The sequence below is a fragment of the Halichoerus grypus genome, chromosome 6 (assembly GCF_964656455.1).
Source record: "Halichoerus grypus chromosome 6, mHalGry1.hap1.1, whole genome shotgun sequence".
NCBI classification, from domain to species: Eukaryota; Metazoa; Chordata; class Mammalia; order Carnivora; family Phocidae; genus Halichoerus; species Halichoerus grypus.
Window position 1 is genome coordinate 61,034,141 of NC_135717.1, and position 17,900 is coordinate 61,052,040.

General features: G+C 37.2%; 1 protein-coding gene across 4 annotated transcripts in view; it reads left to right on the plus strand.

Moving 5' to 3' along the window:
- The first annotated feature begins 1,369 nt into the window (after positions 1–1,369).
- The window catches only part of SPAG6 (sperm associated antigen 6), a 62,436-nt gene continuing 45,905 nt past the window's right edge, over positions 1,370–17,900 (plus strand). For 2 of the 4 annotated variants that reach the window (XM_036092621.2, XM_036092625.2), the window contains exons 1-3: positions 1,370–1,484; positions 1,578–1,673; positions 16,070–16,236. In XM_036092621.2, the coding sequence (XP_035948514.1) occupies positions 1,460–1,484; positions 1,578–1,673; positions 16,070–16,236 (288 nt within the window). In that variant the 5' untranslated portion in view covers positions 1,370–1,459. Of the gene's footprint in view, positions 1,485–1,577; positions 1,674–12,549; positions 12,602–16,069; positions 16,237–17,900 lie in introns of those variants that run through there. The other 2 variants (XM_078074082.1, XM_036092624.2) reach the window with 2 other exon arrangements.

The following is a 17,900-nucleotide window of genomic DNA, read 5'->3' on the forward strand; positions in this document are numbered from 1 at the left end:
TGGAGATCATTGTGAAACTTATGACTTTGGAGTTAGGTAAAGGAATTGTGAGTATTACTGGCTTCTGAACTGCGGAGCAAAAGACATGCACCTGTTCCGGGGGTAACAGGGAACCTGACTGAACACACTTACTCCTCTCTTTTATTGCTGGTCCATTCCCCAACTATCTGGGGCTCCACAAAATATCAGGACTTCATCAGAGGGCTCAAGTCAGAGGGAGAGCTAAAAGATTATTATATAGGACTCACCCCAAATATGAGAACCAGCTAAGTTTACATACTCCCTTCTATTGAAGAGCTATCAAGAGGTTTCTTTCCTGTCTTGGCACTACTCAGCAGCGGCTGTGGCTATCTATTCACTTGACACCTGGTGAAATTGTAGTTTCTGATGGAGAAACATTTAAAGTTGACACCTGTCATTGAAACATTTCGTATACAGTTTTCAGGCAAGCTAGAAACCAGTGATAGACTAAGTACTTAATTTCTGTTAAAAGACTCTGGGTAAAAATTTAAACTTATACAAGCTAGGGAAGTCTGGTTAAGATAATGTGAATCAAAACTTTCCAGGTAAAGATTCTCTCTCCCTTCCTTTTGGAAATGTCATTTAGCAACAAAATGAAGCTTAAGTTTAAAGGACAAAGACAACTGTTTAAAAATCACAAAAGTGAGGAAACAGCAAAGTTGGTAGTTAGGTAGGAGAAAGTCACGGAAGACAGGACATTTATCATATTGTTCCCCGTCTACTTTTCTCATTGAATCTCTAGGAGTGTTTATTAAATACTTTTAAAGCAGTATGCTTAAGTTATGAACATCGTTGTCTTGACCCTCCAGGAATCCTGAAACCAGAAATGTCAGGCACATGAAAGCTGGATTAAAGGGGAAAACCATTCGGCGTTAAGGTTGCATTGATACCGTATGTATCAGATTACACAATGTCATATGTGAGATGTCTCTTGACCGTCTAAGCCAAAGACGACGCCACTGACGTAGTTTACTAGCCTCGCCGCGCTTTAACTGGCTCCCCCTCGTCGGGACCGAGTCCGCGGCGGAGTCAGGAAACTTCGCGGGTGCGGTTCGGCTTGCAAAGAACCCTAGGCTCCTGGGCGGACGCCCTGCACGCGCGGCAGGATCGTGACATCGACGGCGCACGATTCCCGCGGCGGCTTGGCGAGTGTGGCACGTCTCGGGAGCCCCTGCAGGCGGAGCTCCCCCGGGGCTGGCTGCCTTCGCCCCGCGCCCGGTGCCGCGGCCGTGACGTCACGCCCGGGACTGGCCGTTGCCGCGAGACGGTCGCGTTCCGGTTCCGGTCGGTTGCCCGGGAGACGCGGGTACACACAGAGAAACGGCTCCCGTCGGTGGCCGAGTCGTCGCCGCGGTCGCCCCCTCGGCGTTCTCGCAGGCCGGGAGCAGCCGGGCCGCGTAGGCGCCGAGCTGGTCGCGGGCCGAGAGCTGCCGGTGCCATGAGTCAGAGGCAGGTGTTGCAAGGTAAGGCCCGGGGCCGGCGGCGCCCCGACGGGCTGGCGACGGGAGCCGCGGGGGCACCGGGGCTGCCTGCTGCACCGTGTTTCTCCTCCGCAGTGTTCGAGCAGTACCAGAAAGCCCGGACCCAGTTCGTGCAGATGGTGGCGGAGCTGGCGACCAGACCCCAAAACATCGAGACGCTGCAGAACGCGGGTGAGCCCGCACAGACCCCGCGTCGCTCAGCGCCCCTCGCCCCGCTTGGCGGGTCGCTCCGCACCCCCGGCCCTGTGTCACTTGGGGCCCCTGCCTCGTCTTGCACCTCGAGTTTCTAGTCACCCCGGTGCTCAGCCCTCTGTCGCCCCTTACCTCCTTCCCCCTCACCCCGTGATCCCTGGCCCCTCGTCGGCCAGGGTCCCTGGCCTTGCCTAGTCCCGCGTCCCCGGTCCCCTGCCTCAGCCTCGGCCTTACCCCGGCTCCCTGTCTCCCCGCTCCCCTGCCAGCTGAGCTTTAGGAGAAGGGCAGGGTGGAGACAGGACGGCGTCCCTAAATTCTTCCAGTCCACCGCGGAGACAGTAGAAGCATTCGTTCTCTTTAGCTGGTCTTTTTGGGTGTGAGGCCAAGAGCGTGAAGCTTCCAGATTGGTGTGAGAGGGGCCCTACGTCCCTATTTCCATCTTTATCGCAACCAGGCCAAGTGTTTAAGTTGAAAGTCAAGGCCAGAAGAATTGCCTGGAAGTCATTTTACGTGAATGGGAATCTACCTTAATCAGACCCATTTTATCCGGGTGCCGTTGCTTGTCACCCTGCCTTTGATCACCTTCGACTTCCTCACACCAAAGGAATTCCAGAGCGGTTGACACATTATTTCTTGCCTTGCATTAGTGAAAGGGCAAAGATTTGCTTGAATAATTTCTAAGACATTCAAAGTAGGTAAAGTGCTAGCTTTGAGAAGTCCTTACGGCGCTGTCATTCCACCCCCTCCTCAGTCCGAAATCATGCATACTCTAGAAAGAGGAAGAGAGAGTGTGTGATTTGCTTATCCATTAACATAAACAGATGGAGAAGATAATGGTGGATTAAGGATGATTCCACTGCCATCTGAACTCAAAGTAACGTAGCATTTTATCACTACTGTGTCATAAGAAATGTTCAATTTATAGTTTGTAATCTTTAAAACTCATTCAAATTAACACAGAATTAAAAGAAATTTAAGGACATATTGACAGGGCAAGAATGTTTAGAAATAATGTTTACTCTGGTTTCTTTGAGGAGAATTACTATTGCATCTAAATGACAATTTTTTTCTGTCACTGAGAGAGATTTTGGTGTTTATTCCTTGTATATTTCTTTGGAGGGGGTGTATTTATAGAAAGTGTATTTGATAATCATGTTTTAAAACTTTTTATTTTGAGATAATTGTAGATTTACATGAGTTGTAAGAAATAATACAGAGATCCCCTGTACCTCAAAACTGTGGCATGATATCACAACCAGGATATTGAAACTGATAAAAATCCATCCATTTTATTCATGATTTCCCAGTTTTGCTTGTACTTACTCGTGTGTGTGTGTGTGTGTGTGTTTAGTTCTATACAGTTTTATCCTGTGTGTATCCATCATCACTATAGTCAAGATACACAACACTTTCATTACTGAAGGGATCACTTTTATTGTCCTTTTATAACTACACCTACCTTCCTCTTGGCCCTAGCCCTGGACAACAACTAATATATTCTCCTTTTGGAAATCTCAAGTTGATCATCTTTTGTTCTGTAGTTGTTTCATATGGATTAATTTTCTTTCTTCTGCATGTGTGTGTGTGCTTATGTGCATGGATGTATACTCCCCAAAGTACCCAGAACAGTGTTGGACACAGTGTTTCATATATACTGACAAATATAAATTTATTAGAGCATAGTACATTTTTAAAATGCACTTAATTTTTAGTTCTTCCCCACTCTCAGTCCTACTTGTCAATGGCTTTTGTGAATGGACACTTACTATTTACAAATATCTAATTTCTGAACTATAGGTAAACAGCTAAACAAACATTTTTTTAAAAGGGAAAATGAAATTATTTAAAAAATTTGATACTGTAATATGGGGATATTAGTAACAAGATACAGAATATCACATTTTAATATAGTAGTGGCAGTTTATCTCTTCCTATAAGTGTACAATATAGAATGTACTATGGAATTTAATCAATCCAAACCATTAGGCTAAGTGATCACCAAAATATAAGGGACCTACATATGACATCTTAAATAGCTACCTATTTCCACTTATGGTCTGGCTTATGAAGGAATGGAACACAAAAGGAATATAACAATGTTTGGAAGTTGTCTGCACTTGACCAATGTTGATGGAATGCTAAATTTTTCTTTTCTTGAGGAACTTATTTTAACATAATTCATGTTATCTAGATTCAATTTAAGCACTCCTTTAATAATTTTAAATAGATACAGCTAATGAATATTCCAGTATATTTATTCTTTTAATTAAAATAATCTGTAAGCTTTGTTATGAAACCTTAATAGCCTATAAACTACTGAAATGGTTTGTTCTTTAAAAAAAACAACAACATGGATTTAAAAATACTTTTGAATGAGCCACAATACGTATGCATCACTTATGTATTATGATCAAGTTTTTTTTTCAGCCAGGTGACTTCATTTTGGTAGCATAAAATACCACTGCATTTTATTCCTGACTTTGACATACTCTCTGCATACCTGGGAAGGTTTTGTTTTGTTTTCTCACTTTTCTCCCCTAATGAACTGCTTAAATAAATATGTATCATGGATCCAAGATAAGGTAAAGACATTTTCTATATATGCATCATGATAAATCAGTAATTCACTTGTTAAGAATTTTTTAAGTCATTCACTGTGAAAGGAACCTTAAAGGTGAAAATTATCAATGGAGTTTTATTTCATTTTATATCTCTGATCTTTTTCATTGTATTTTTGATGTGCTAATAAGAATATTTGCTTTGTTACATATGCCCAAAGTAATTACTAAAGCAAACAAAGTGTTGCAAGATATCTTCTTCACAGAGTATTTGGACAAAAATAAGTTTGATTTCTAGCCAAAACTGTTACTAGAAAGAACGGTGTACAATGTGTCTATAACCTAGAGTTGTTTTTTTCTTACTGAGATTTTATTCCTTCTAAATCAAATACATACAGGAAAACATTAAAAAGTTTGATGTTTGTTATAAAATCTCTTTATGCACCTTCCAACCCTGTACGTTTGAACCATTACATCTTGCAGCTATTTAAAAATGAATTTTGATACTTCCCCTCTTTGAATAATCAGTAACACATGTGACACATTGTAAATAGTAGAGATAATACATTATTACTTCTACCAGTTGTAGAATTTCAGCAAATGGTGGTGATTGTTTAGTTATAAAATGTAAGTAATATGTTTTGTGGCATATTGGACTATCAGGCTCTCTTACTTGGGTTGTTTAGAAAGTCTTTTATACTAAGCTAATATAAAAACTTATTTTTAAATTGCTCAGTTTCATAAAATGAACTTTCTGAAACAGCTATTTATGTGAGAAAAATTGGGATAAAGTTTAAATTAATACTTTGTAATATTTAACATATAACCTATAGCAGAACAATAAACATGGCTAATCACTAGTTATACACATTTTCAGAAGAGTAGGAATAGAGAAAATTGCTAACACTTTAAATATGCATCTCTGTGAAGCTAATTTGCAAATTTAGGCAATTTAATGAGTTTACATTTCAAGAAAATAATAATGATCTTAAGTTACACATATTTGGGGCAGGGTGAAAGTGTTCAGATTAATGATTTAGCACCTCAGTTTGCTGAGAAGGAAAAGTCTGTGGTAAGCATTTATGTTTAAAACATAGCCTGGTAGGTACAAGTACCATGATTTTCTTACAAAACCCACTGTTCCAAAGGATATTGAAACTGAAAAGATAATTAGTAGAGCAACTTCAAAAAAACTTAACCAATCATGCTATTTAAATTTCATGAATATAAAAGGAGTCTTGGACTTTTGAATGCCTGATAATTAAAGCACTGATCTTTTCTTAAAAGATAGGGATAGTGGTTTTTGTGGTTTGCTTGTTTTACATATGCTTAAGTGGAAAACATTTGAGGGAACTATAAAAATTCTGAACTTGTATGCACCTAATAATATGTCCTAAAAACAAGATCATTCAAAATTTTATTCTGTGTTCCAAACCCTTGTTCCTACATGGACATTTATCTGTTTTGTTACCTAAGCATTGGTACATAAGTAGAAAATAATATGGCCAGGGCTAGGATGTCCTTGTTTTCTTAGGAAAAACTGGATGATTAAAAAAGAAAAATCTAAGCTATGGATGACCCTGTAAGAGTGGGGCTTAGAAATGGCAAGTTTGCGTGGGTTATTTTTTTTTTTAAGATTTTATTTATTTATTTGACAGAAAGAGACACAGCAAGAGAAGGAACACAAGCAAGGGGAGTGAGAGGGGGAGAAAATGTGACAATTTAATGTTTTTGAAAAGTTATTTAAGTATTTCATAACTCCTCTTCACATTTCAATGTTTTCTCATGGCTTTTGCTCCTCTGACTAGAACCTTTTCTTGTACTTCTTTGTCTAATTAATTTCTACTCATTCTTTATGGCTCTGTTTAGATGTTGATTCCTCAGGGAAACCTTCCTTGAACCGTGTCAGTAAGTTAAGTCTCTTGATTTATGCTTTCCTTGCTCCTGATATTTCTCTTTCATGATACTCATTACAATTGCAATGATTTAGTTTCTGTTTTCTCCACAAACTGTAAATTCCATGCCTAGCATAATGCTTAGTATAGAGCAGATGTTCAACGTATTTAAATAGAATGAAAGGAGTAATTATTATTATTATTTTTAAGATTTAATTTTTAAAAGTAATCTCTGTCCCCAACATGGGGCTCAAACTCACAACCCTGAGATCAAAAGTCGCATGCTCAACTGAATGAGCCAGCCAGGTGCCCCAGGAGTAATTGTTTTTCTAAGTGTTTTCACATCATCTCTTAAAAAATTAGGTTATTATAACAGCTCAGATAGGTAGAATAGGTATCTTCTTAATTACGCCCCAAAAAGGTTGGATAAATGCCCTCATCACAGAGTTAGTCCCGGACAAACTGGGACTAGAAGATGTTTAATTGCTGCCTGACATTGCACTCTTTCTGTGTTACCTTGTAGGTATTAGTAAGCTATTTCTAGATGGTTCTAGGAGTTCCTAATAAACCTTAATGTTAACTATTAAAACAAGTCATCTGTTTAGGCCTTTGGGTACCAAAGGCTATCCAGTAATTGTGTGTAATTAGCTTTTGAGATCTCCTTGAGGACCGTTATGGGAGCTTGAGTGGAGGCCAGATGCAGAGAACTAACTTTAATTGATAAGTATCTAGAGGTTTGAGGGAGTGGGAGTTGTATTTAGGGCTTACACTGGACTTAGAACTCTAGAGGACCTTCAGCTTCCTCTGACTTCTAAGGAAAGCCTTATCAAGCCAGGAACTCTTTAAAAGCACCCCGGGAAAAGTGTGTAATCCACTGGAAGTTGCAAACCGAGATAATACTTCAGAGAGTTGTTGGACTGAGTCCCTGCTGGGATCAGGGAGAGTGCAACGGAGATTTCGGAGACTTCGTCAGAGCCCAAGGTGGTCAGCTACCCTGTGACTGTCCGCTCTCTTTTTGAGAACATGGGGGGTAGAGCACAATGAAGAGGCAGGCACTTGATATTTGTTGGTTGATTATATTTAATACTTCCCTTTGTTTTTTACTTAATCATGCTTTGTGTGAAGGATTTTTACTCCACGTTCATTGGGGTCAGAACTTTGGGATTTCTACTGAGTAGATGTACTGGCCCTAGGGGAAATCCAGGGCCACCCTTGAGAAAAAAAATTTGGTCTTGCCTTGTAGTGGGTGGGATGGCCCCTCTGAACATGTCAGACTTTCCTAATTTCAAAGTGACATATTGGTTTTGCCATATGCCCCATGCTTTCTGTCATAGGGTGGCTCAATTTTAAATTTATTTTTTATTCAAGTTCTATTATAAATCCAGGTGAAAACAAGTGATATTTGTGCTGTATGTATGTGTGCATGTGTCTTCAGAGGAAATGATTTCTATCCACTTTTTCTGTATATTCTATTTCTGTGTCATTAGAATCACGATTAAGTTATATACATAGACTAGCTTACATTAGTTTTCCATTGAAATATCTTTGTAGAATTAGTCTAATAATATGCCTTTTTTTGAGGGCTTATTAAAAAATAAATTTCCCCATAGTTTCTTTAAATCTATCATTGAAGAGATTGTCCATTTTGATGTTAAATATTTTTTATGTAAAGATACACTCTTTTATTCAACCAATTTTTATTATTATGTGTCAAGCTAGGCCTACATATGAAATTTCAGGAAAAAAATTTGTTCCTACTTTATTTCACAAAGTGGTTCCCTTTTTACTTTTGCTTCCAGGACACTCAGTGATATGTTTAGAGTTCAGAGTTGTAGCAGCTATTCTTAACCTATATTTTTATAAAATTATCAGTTCTCATCTCTCTACTACATGGCTCTTTTTTTTTTTTTTAAGATTTTATTTATTTATTTGACAGAGAGAGAGAGATAGCAGATAGCGAGAGCAGGAACACAAGCAGGGGGAGTGGGAGAGGGAGAAGCAGGCTCCCCTGTGAGCAGGGAGCCTGATGCGGGGCTCAATCCCAGGACCCTGGGATCATGACCTGACCCAAGCCAAAGGCAGACACTTAACAGACTGACCCACCCAGGCACTCCTACTACATGGTTATCTTTGTATATATATCTTTTAGAGAAAACTTTCTCAAAAATTTTAGAGTAAGTAGAGTATGAATAAAATAAAACATTTTACTTGAAGAAAGAATTTGAACTGATTACCTTCCAAAAGTGACCTCTTCAAATATTACCCATGAAACCTCTTGGAGCAGACAATCCTTTTATAATTGTCCTATTTATTCTCTACTTACCCCATTCATGAACATTCCAATTTTCTGCAGGAAGGTGAGTATTATAGGTACAAACCGTAAAAGAGAAAACACATTGACAAAAGAAGATGGGACTAATTCAGTATTTGCAGCTCTCAAGAAAACTTCCAAATTAAGATACAATTATATCTGTTTGGGGTGCTGTGGGGCAAGGGGTCAGTTTAAATGACTCATATACCTAAAAAAAGAACTATGAACATATCCATTTTGTTATTTTTTATTTTTAAAAAGTTTCTAAAAATCACTTTATTGAGATATAACTCACATACCATATCTTTCACTCATTTAAGTGTAAAATTCAGTGGTTTTTGGTACATTGAAAATTTTTTGATTTAAGTAATTTCTACACCCACCATATGGGGCTTGAACTCATGACCCTGAGATTAAGAGTCACAGGCTCTTTTGATTGAGCCAGCCAGGCACCCCAATACATTGTTAATTTCATAAAATTGTGGTAAAATATAACAAAATTTGCCATTTTAGCCATTTGTAAGTGTGTAATTCAGTGGTATTAATGACATTCCTAATGTTATGCAACCATCACCACTATTTCCAAAACTTTTTAAAAGTCACCCCAAACAGAAGCTCATTTTGTTTTTTTTTAACTAAAATTTGCCTAAAAAGAGAAAATTGCACATTAAATTTCACAGTTTGTTCATTCATCATTCAAAATTTATTGAGTGTCCAAGGGCCAGATGCATGCTTAGATGCTGATCATGCAAAAATAGAAGGCGTAGACGATGCCCTTAAGGAGCTTATTTGCTAAAGGAGAGATATATGAATATTGTTTGATATGTGTCCATTACATAGACATATGGAGCACACATGAAGGGTACCTAACTCAAGCTTTGGAGGGGTACTTTCATGGGAGACTTCTAGAAGGAGGTATTATCTGGCTGAATTTCTTAGGAGTTAGCCAAATGAAGAAGGGGGAGAGGAAAACTGTAATAATGTGAATATTATGTGCAAAGGCACAGAAGCAAGAGGAAAGGTAGTGCTTGATAGAAAAGGCGAATGTTTAGATATGGCAGGAGCCTCTTGAGGTAATAGGGCTACAGAGAGGCAAGGCAGTGGCTGGAGAGGAAAACAGGCCTACCTCTGAAGGACCTCATCTGAAGTTTGGATTTATCCTGGAATTGATGGAAAGCCACTGAAAAGCTTTCATCAGAGAAATGAAGGGATCCATTTTGTGTTTTTGAGAGATGATTTTCACAGCAGTGTGGAGAATTGATTGGAGGGAACTAAAACAGGATCAGGAAGACCATGTGCCCATTTTTGTTATAGCTGTCATGCTGCATAACAGATCTGTAGGATTTGTGACTTAGTAGAAGGGGAGGGGCAGGTGAGGAGAGAGGGGAGTTCAGGGTGACTCACAGTCTTCTGGTTGCCAGCAGAGGAAAATGGTGACTTCATTCACTAATAGTGTTGAAGTTGAAGCGTCTGGGATATCTATGTGCCAGTGACTAAAGTGAACAGTTTGGATACGTAGGGCTCTGGAGCTCACGAGAGTGATATTGGCTTGGAAAGAGAGGTTTGGATGTGTGGAATTAACATGTTCATTTGAAAACTGTATTAAAGGCCCATCTTATATTTCTTCATGTAATTATAAACATGTAAGTTCCAATCATTTTATCTAAAATATCATGTAAATTGAACTTGCCATAACTTTTGTGACCTGTGTACTTAATTCAAATCTCACATATAGACGGTGGTGGCTATGACCTAAGCCAAGAGTCAGACAGTTGCACTGAAAGAATGAATGAAATTTCAGTTTAATGCAGTAATCATGGAAGAGAGCTACAGTAATGTTAATGGTAGAATTAAGTGAATTCAACAGATTATACCCTTTATTATGCATTTGAAACCTGGCACATATAGGCTAGTTTTCATTGGCAAATGGGCTATGATTGATATTGGGGAGGGAGAAACAGGAGAGCATAGATGCTAGTTATAAAATTCTTTCTACCTCATAGGATTGTAATGAGGATTGATGGGTTAATATTTGTAAATTTCTTAAGGGAGTCCCTGGCACATGATAAATGCTATGTAAGTGTATGTTAGATCAGCCAAGAAATACCTACAGTGGGAGGCGCCTGGGTGTCTCAGTCGGTTAAGCGTCTGCCTTCGGCTCAGGTCATGATCCCAGAGTCCTGGGATCAAGCCCTGCATCAGGCTCCCTTCCACTTCACATTTCAGGCCAGTATGAATTTATCATGGCTTCTTCAACAGGCTGCAACAATCATGCATCTTTTGTCTAAGCCAGAAACTTGGAAGTATCACTAATTCCTCCCTCTTCTTCACAATAATCAGTTTGTCTTGTAAATATCTAGACCTTTCACTTTTCTCTTTCCCTTTGCCATTAGTATTCTCCAGGCTATCTTCACATCTGGCCTATATTCATACAGTAGCTTCCTAAGTGGTCTTCCTGCCTCCCATGTTGTCTCTTTTCATCCTTTCTCCCCAGTGTAATCAGTGATCCTTCTTTACAAAGTACAGAAACACTGATGTTAATGTTCAGATTAAATTCAAAATACTTAAGATAATTTATTGGGCTCTTCAGTACTTTTGTCTCTGTTAATCTCTTAGCCTTCTTTCCCAACTCTTTGCTCCCCTCTTGTACTATGGTCATACTGCATTCTCAGTTTTGTCAACATATCAAACTCTTGGTTCTGAGCTTCATTTATACAGTTCCTCCTGGTTGGAAAACTGTCCAGTCCTTCCCTTCTCCATTCCCTCCAATTATTCAGACGATCTGTGATCTGCCTGAAAGCCTTCAAATCTCCACTTAGATGTCCCTTTCCTGGGGTTGTCTTCCTTGTGTCCCTCAAGGCCTAGGTTGGATGCTCCACTGTATATTTGCAAAGCACCCTCTGCTTCTCTTTTAGTTGCATATATCATAATGTGTTGCATTTGTTTATTTCTCTTGACCCCTTTATAAGTTCCTTGATGTCAAGGATGATTGGGTTTTCAATACCTTGTATATTCTTAATAGATATTTCTTGAATGGTGAATAATTATTCATTCCATAGTAATTCTAAAATATATGGTAGAAAAGGAGGAAAGGGGGAATTATAGAGTGTTTGTTAGGGGACGATGAAAAGTTCTGGAAATGATAGTGGTGATGGTTGCACAATTGTACTTAATGCATACCTAATTGTACATCTAAAAATGGTTAAAATGTTCAATTTTCTTATGTATATTTTACCACAATAAAAAAATAAAATTTTTAAAGATTAAAAAACAAAGAAGGTGAGAGGTAACCAGGGTAAACAGAAATCTTTACTAGGACTTATGTGGACCCAAAGACCCAGTTTGCAGGTACTTGTTTTTAAAGAAACGAAGTTGAGATGTTAACTATCTTAATAAAGCACAGCAGATTGAGGTAATATGTATATAAACTATATACATGTAATACGAGAAGGGGATTTTTTGGGTCTTGGAAATGTTTGATATTTCCTTCCTGATTTATATCTGTAATTGGTGTGTACAATCAAAGTAATTAGGCCTATGTTGTGTTAAAAGAAATTAAAGAGTTGTGATTATTTTGAGGCTATTTTATAATCTCCACTAGATTATTAATTTCTTGAGGGAAGGAACTGCCTTTGCTCAGGTATGTAATCCTATTGCTTGCCAGTTGATAAACTCTGATCTATTTTTTGAATGAATGCCTGGAGGCAGGATCAGCAAAGTTGTTTTTGTTGTTGTTTTTTTCATAACTGGATTGAAATGTAGATATTACAAACAATGTCTCCAGTATGGCACTGGAACAAGAAAAACAGAAAAGAAACTCAGAGCTATAAAGTTGGGAGGGGAGAGATTGTAAAGATTTATCTAGAAGTTTCAGAAAGACTTTCACACCATTTGATCAGTTTTTATAGAGGAAACAATTGTTTTATAGATATTAGAGTATAATATGTGAATTATTATTTTAAATATTAGTACCTGTGGGCTCCTTCAGTAGAGACCTTACTGAGGTCATTAGCTGTCACTAGAGACCTTGCTTATCCGCTATTGTAGTAGCCACTATTCAAAGTGCTGTAATTTATGGACTCTAAATTTTCATGCATTCATTCACCAAGGATCAGACACCATGGATACCTAATGGACAGGCAGGTAAGGAAAAATTTCTTTTTATGTTATATATGCTTCTTTTCTCCTTTCTCCCACCCTTGCTCCTTCGCGTGTTATCTTCCTTCCTTCCTTCCTTCATTCCTCTTGTATCGTTATCTGTATTTTTAGGACAGACTTGTAATTAGAATAACAAGGTCTCCATGCTTAATCTGTGTAAGAGATAAAAAAACATGTCCCTGGGGACTGATAATTATGAAGCACTTAGAGGCAATTCAAGGACTAGACATTTGGGCAATATTTTCTCTAATAAAGATGAACTTATTCAAACAAAGATATATTTTTTAAAAGATTTATTTATTTGAGAGAGAGAGAGAGCTTGAGCAGGGGGAGGGTCAGAGGGGTGGGGGAAGAAGCCGACTCCCTGCTGAGCATGGAGCCTGACACATCGAGAGTCAGAGGCTTAACTGAGTGAGCCACCCAGGTGCCCCCAAAGATATTTTGAACTGAAACTTTAGCTTTTACTTTTATAGGTTCAGAGGTGTTAAATTTTTCAAAAGTCTTATTGTGCTACTGTCTGAACTAAGGAATGTAGGAAAAGAATGATAGAGCAGAGGCATCTGCATAGAGGCCTAACTTTGGTATTAAATACAGGGATAGAAGGAAAGGAATGGTGTGTCATCTTATTGATCTTATTTTTCCTAGGCCAGATGTGTAGAAAAATGGAGGAGAAAATATATAAAGCAAAAAATTCCTTTGAATATATGGACAGGTCAAATACCTGTAGGGGGGTAAAATATTTTACTGCTAAAACTGCAAATTGAAATTTTCCAAAATTGGGAGACTTATGGTATATTAGCTAAATACTGTAACTAATAATAAACACTTATAACTAAATTAAACATTACAGACCCAGATAGATGAATTCATTCTTCAACTTCTTAACACAGAAGTTCAAAGTTTTTGAGATTGATTCAAAATACCAGGATGAATAGCCCAGTATAGATTGATTTTCCAATTATATTTCAAAAGACAATAAGCCACTGCCTTCACACACACATATATAAATATATCAAATGAGGGGGAAAAAAGGAAATACCAGAACCATCAGGAAAAAGTAACATGAAACATAATTGTAATTCTTTTAAAACTATTTGAAGCATACTTATTATACTTTATATTTTTTGACCTTGTTAATGTATTTATTATGAAACTTCAAATATATGTTAACAAATTTAGCTCTTGTTTTTTAGAGTATTGACTTATTTTACTTAAAATCATGCATATTTGTTATAAAAAATCAAGTTATATTCAACAATAACCAAAACCAACCCAATTTAAAAGTAGGCAGAGGACTTGAATAGACATTTCAACAAAGAACATGTACAAATGGCCAATATAAGCATATAAAAAGACATTCACTGACATGAGCGCTAGGGAAATGAAAATCAAAACCACAATGAGATACTACTTCACACCTATTAGGGTGGCCATTATTAAAATTAAAAAACAAAAAACAAAAAATAACAAGTGTTGGTTAGGATGTGGAGAAATTTGAATCCTTATACTTTGCTGGTAGGAATGTAAAATGGCGCAGCTTCTGTGGAAAACAATTCCGCAATTCCTAGATAGTGGTGATAATTACACTAAATTGTACACTAAAAAATGGTTAAAATGGTAATTTTTATGTTACATGTATTTTACCACAATTAAAAAACTAAAAAAAGAAATCAGGTAATAAAGCAACTACAAAGAAGAGATCAACAAATTGTTCTAAATCCAACTTTCTAGGAAGAACCCATGTTAACATTTGGTAGTCATTCTAATACCTTATTCTGCACTTTAAACTTTTTGTTGTGAGGTATTTCAGAAATTATCACTATAAAAAGTATAGATAGTAATATTAGCAACACTTATGAGTATAGAGATGTTGATTTGCTGAATGTGAGCTATGACCTAGGTGTGAGTAGAAGTGCCGTGTGCCTGCAAAGGTAACCAGCCTGAGTGGGATTCAAACTTGCAACTGTGGTCTTATGTAAGATGATCTCATCAAATCACCCTAGCCATAAAAATGATCACTAAATAAAACTGGAAACTGTGAAAAGCCACGGGTCACATCATTACATGTATCTGTGATAAGCATCATTATTCTCTGCTTATGTTATTGGTAGTACTGTTTATCTTAATTTGTTCTAATCCTAAGTGTTATTATAAATATTTTCCTTTTATTCTATATCAAATGTTTCTGGATATAACATTATAAAAGAATATTGATAATATTTGCTTTTCTAGATCACTGTGGTATGATTTTAAAGAAGAGATGTAATAACATCTAGTTGAATAGCCTGCTGCAAATTAAGTAAAGTTTAGAAAGTCAAGGGGCGTTTTGTTCCAGTTTGAACTCTGTCATTACCTTTCTTGTAACCTTAGACTAAAACAGCATCATTAAAGCCCAAATAGCAGTTGACTATTTTGGGTATTTTATAATAAGGCAAAGGTACTATAAAGAGTTGGAATAGCCAAATGACTAAAATGTAATTATTTTTTATCTCCCTTTCCCCACCTCCTCAACTTTCAATATGTATTATTTATTTAGCAGTTTTAATGAGGAAAGTCTGAATTTCTAACCATGCTCCATCATTTATTAATTTTGTGATGATTTCTTAACCTTTCTCAGCCTCCATTTCCTCATCTGTAAAATATACATAATAATAGGGCCAACTTCGTAGGTTTGTTATGACAGCTCAGTGAATTAATATGGAAAACAAGTCCTTAAAAAAACATGTGCATATAATAAGTGCTGGATAAATATAAGCTAACTTTTACTATTGTTGCTGTGATGATGATATACCTACTATGTATTCAACCCTAGAGTGAATATTATGAGAGCTAGTAATACAAGATACTTATCTCAAAGAGTTTGTTTCTTTGGAATACTATCAGAAATCTGAATTTGATCCCTTCATGAATGTGAGGCCCTAGCCAGTTGAAATCACAGTAAAGATCCAACTGTTGGAATCAGAGGAAAAAAAAAAAAAAAACCCAAACAAAACAAATGGAAGATCCATAGAGATGAAAGGACCTGAACTGAGCCCTGAAAGATAGAAGTTGCAAAGGCTGGGGGAAACCTATCCCCCACAGCCCCCCTCTACCCCTTACCATGTGCTAGGTAGGCATTAAACTACATGCTCCAAATCTTTCTCTGCATTCCTCATGACAGCCCTATCAGGTCACATAACTACTATTTGCCAAATCAGGGATTTAAACTCTTAACCTAAGTCCAAAGCCTTTCTTGTCATGCTTTGCTCCTGCTTTGATAATTACAGGTTGTATCATTCTTTGTCTTGGCCAGTTAGATGCTTCTAAATATACCACTAGTTTTTAGTGGATATTTTTTTTTGTTGTTTTTACCGCTTTTTTCCTACAATTTTCTTATCTACATATATGCTGAATTGTATATTTGCTTTTTCATTTAAATTTTGCTGACTTCTGTTCTTTCATAACTAAACTCAGGTGTAATGTCTTTGCTGAGGCCTCTTCTTCTGGATGTGGTCCCAACAATTCAACAGACTGCTGCGTTGGCTCTTGGGAGACTGGCTAATTATAATGATGAACTAGCAGAAGCAGTGGTGAAGGGTGACATTCTTCCACAGCTTGTTTATTCATTGGCAGAACAGAATGTAAGATTTTTAAAAAATTAGTTATGTTTTTTTTGTCTTGTTTTAGATTTTTAAAAATCTGCTTAGTTTGGGTACAGTTGTAAGCTTATAGGCTTTAGAATTTTAGGATGTTAATACAACCTTTAATTCTTTAAACTGCACATAATAATACCTTTAGGGTATTTTACTTTGGGAGTGATAGGCAGCTTTTTTCCATTACTGTTAATATAAGAAAAAAGATTACACAATTTTTAATGGGATTATATATAAAGCAGTATTTCTGTATATGAGAGTCTTAAACCTGTGGGATCAGTCTTTGAGACCTGTATGGAGCCTTAGGCAAATAAAAAGTTGTTTTCAGCAATCCTTATATGCAGGTGAAATCTGGTTAGTGGAAACTGTAAGAGACAGCTTGGAAGCAAGGGGGAGAGAAGCATACAAAAGGAAGGAGAATACATGTAATAGAAGGTCTGATAAAGCATTTTATACCAAGTATGTAAACATGTCAGTCCTTTTAAGGGTCATCTAAGAGTGCCCCAGTTTTTTCCCCCTCCTGTCTGGTTCTACTCTCTGTTTCTGTACAGTATCACCTAACAATAGTTAAGGACCTCCCTGTAGATAGGGTCTTGGTCTGTTTATTCCGTTCTGTTAGTTTATCATAACCTAAGGATATATGTTTCTTGACATATTTTTAAGATTAAATTCCTACTTGTGTAACCAAATGACAAACGATCCAATTTAAAAATGAGCAAAAGACTTGAATAGACATCTATACACATACTAAGAAGATATACACATGGCCAATGAAGATGAAAAGATGTTCAACAGCATAAGCCATTAGGAAATGCAAATCAGAACCACAGCAAGATATCACTTAACCTACTAGGATGCCATGATAAAAAAAAAGAAAGGAAAAGAAAAAAATAACAAGTGTTAGTGAAGATTTGGAGAAATTGGAGCCCTCATACATTGCTGATAGGAGTGTAAAATGGTGCAGCTGCTATAGAAAACAGTCTGGCAGTCAAGTTAAATATAATTACCACATGACCCAGCAATTCTACTCCTAGTTAGATTTCCAAAAAAAATTGAAAACAGGTGTTCAAACAAAACTTGTACACAAACGTTTATAGCAGCATTATTCACTATAACAAAAGAATGACTGGATAAACAAAATGTTGGACATCCATATAATGGAATATTATCAGTCATAAAAAGGGATGAAGTGCTGACACATGCTACAACATGGATAAACCTTGAAAACGTTATGCTAAAAAAAGAAGCCAGATACAAAAGGCAACATGTTGTATGATTCCACTTACAGGAAATGTCCAGAATATGCAAATCCATAGAGACAGAAGCAGATTAGTGGTTGCCAGGGGCTGGGGGGAGAGGGGAATGAAGAGTGATTCCTTAACATGTATGAGGTTTCTTGTTGGGCTGCTGAGAATATTCTGGAACTGGATGGTGATGTTTGTACAACACCATGAATGTGCTAAATGCCACTGAGTTGTATACTTTAAAATGGGTAAAATAGTAAATATGTGTATTTTACCAGAATAAAAAAAAAATCCTAATTGTTTAAAATTTTGCTTTATTTTTATAGACTGGAGAGTCATTTACTGACTGTCTTATCTCTACGAGGAATCTCAGAAATTTTGTTTTTCTTGCAGGTGTTCCTTCTATAG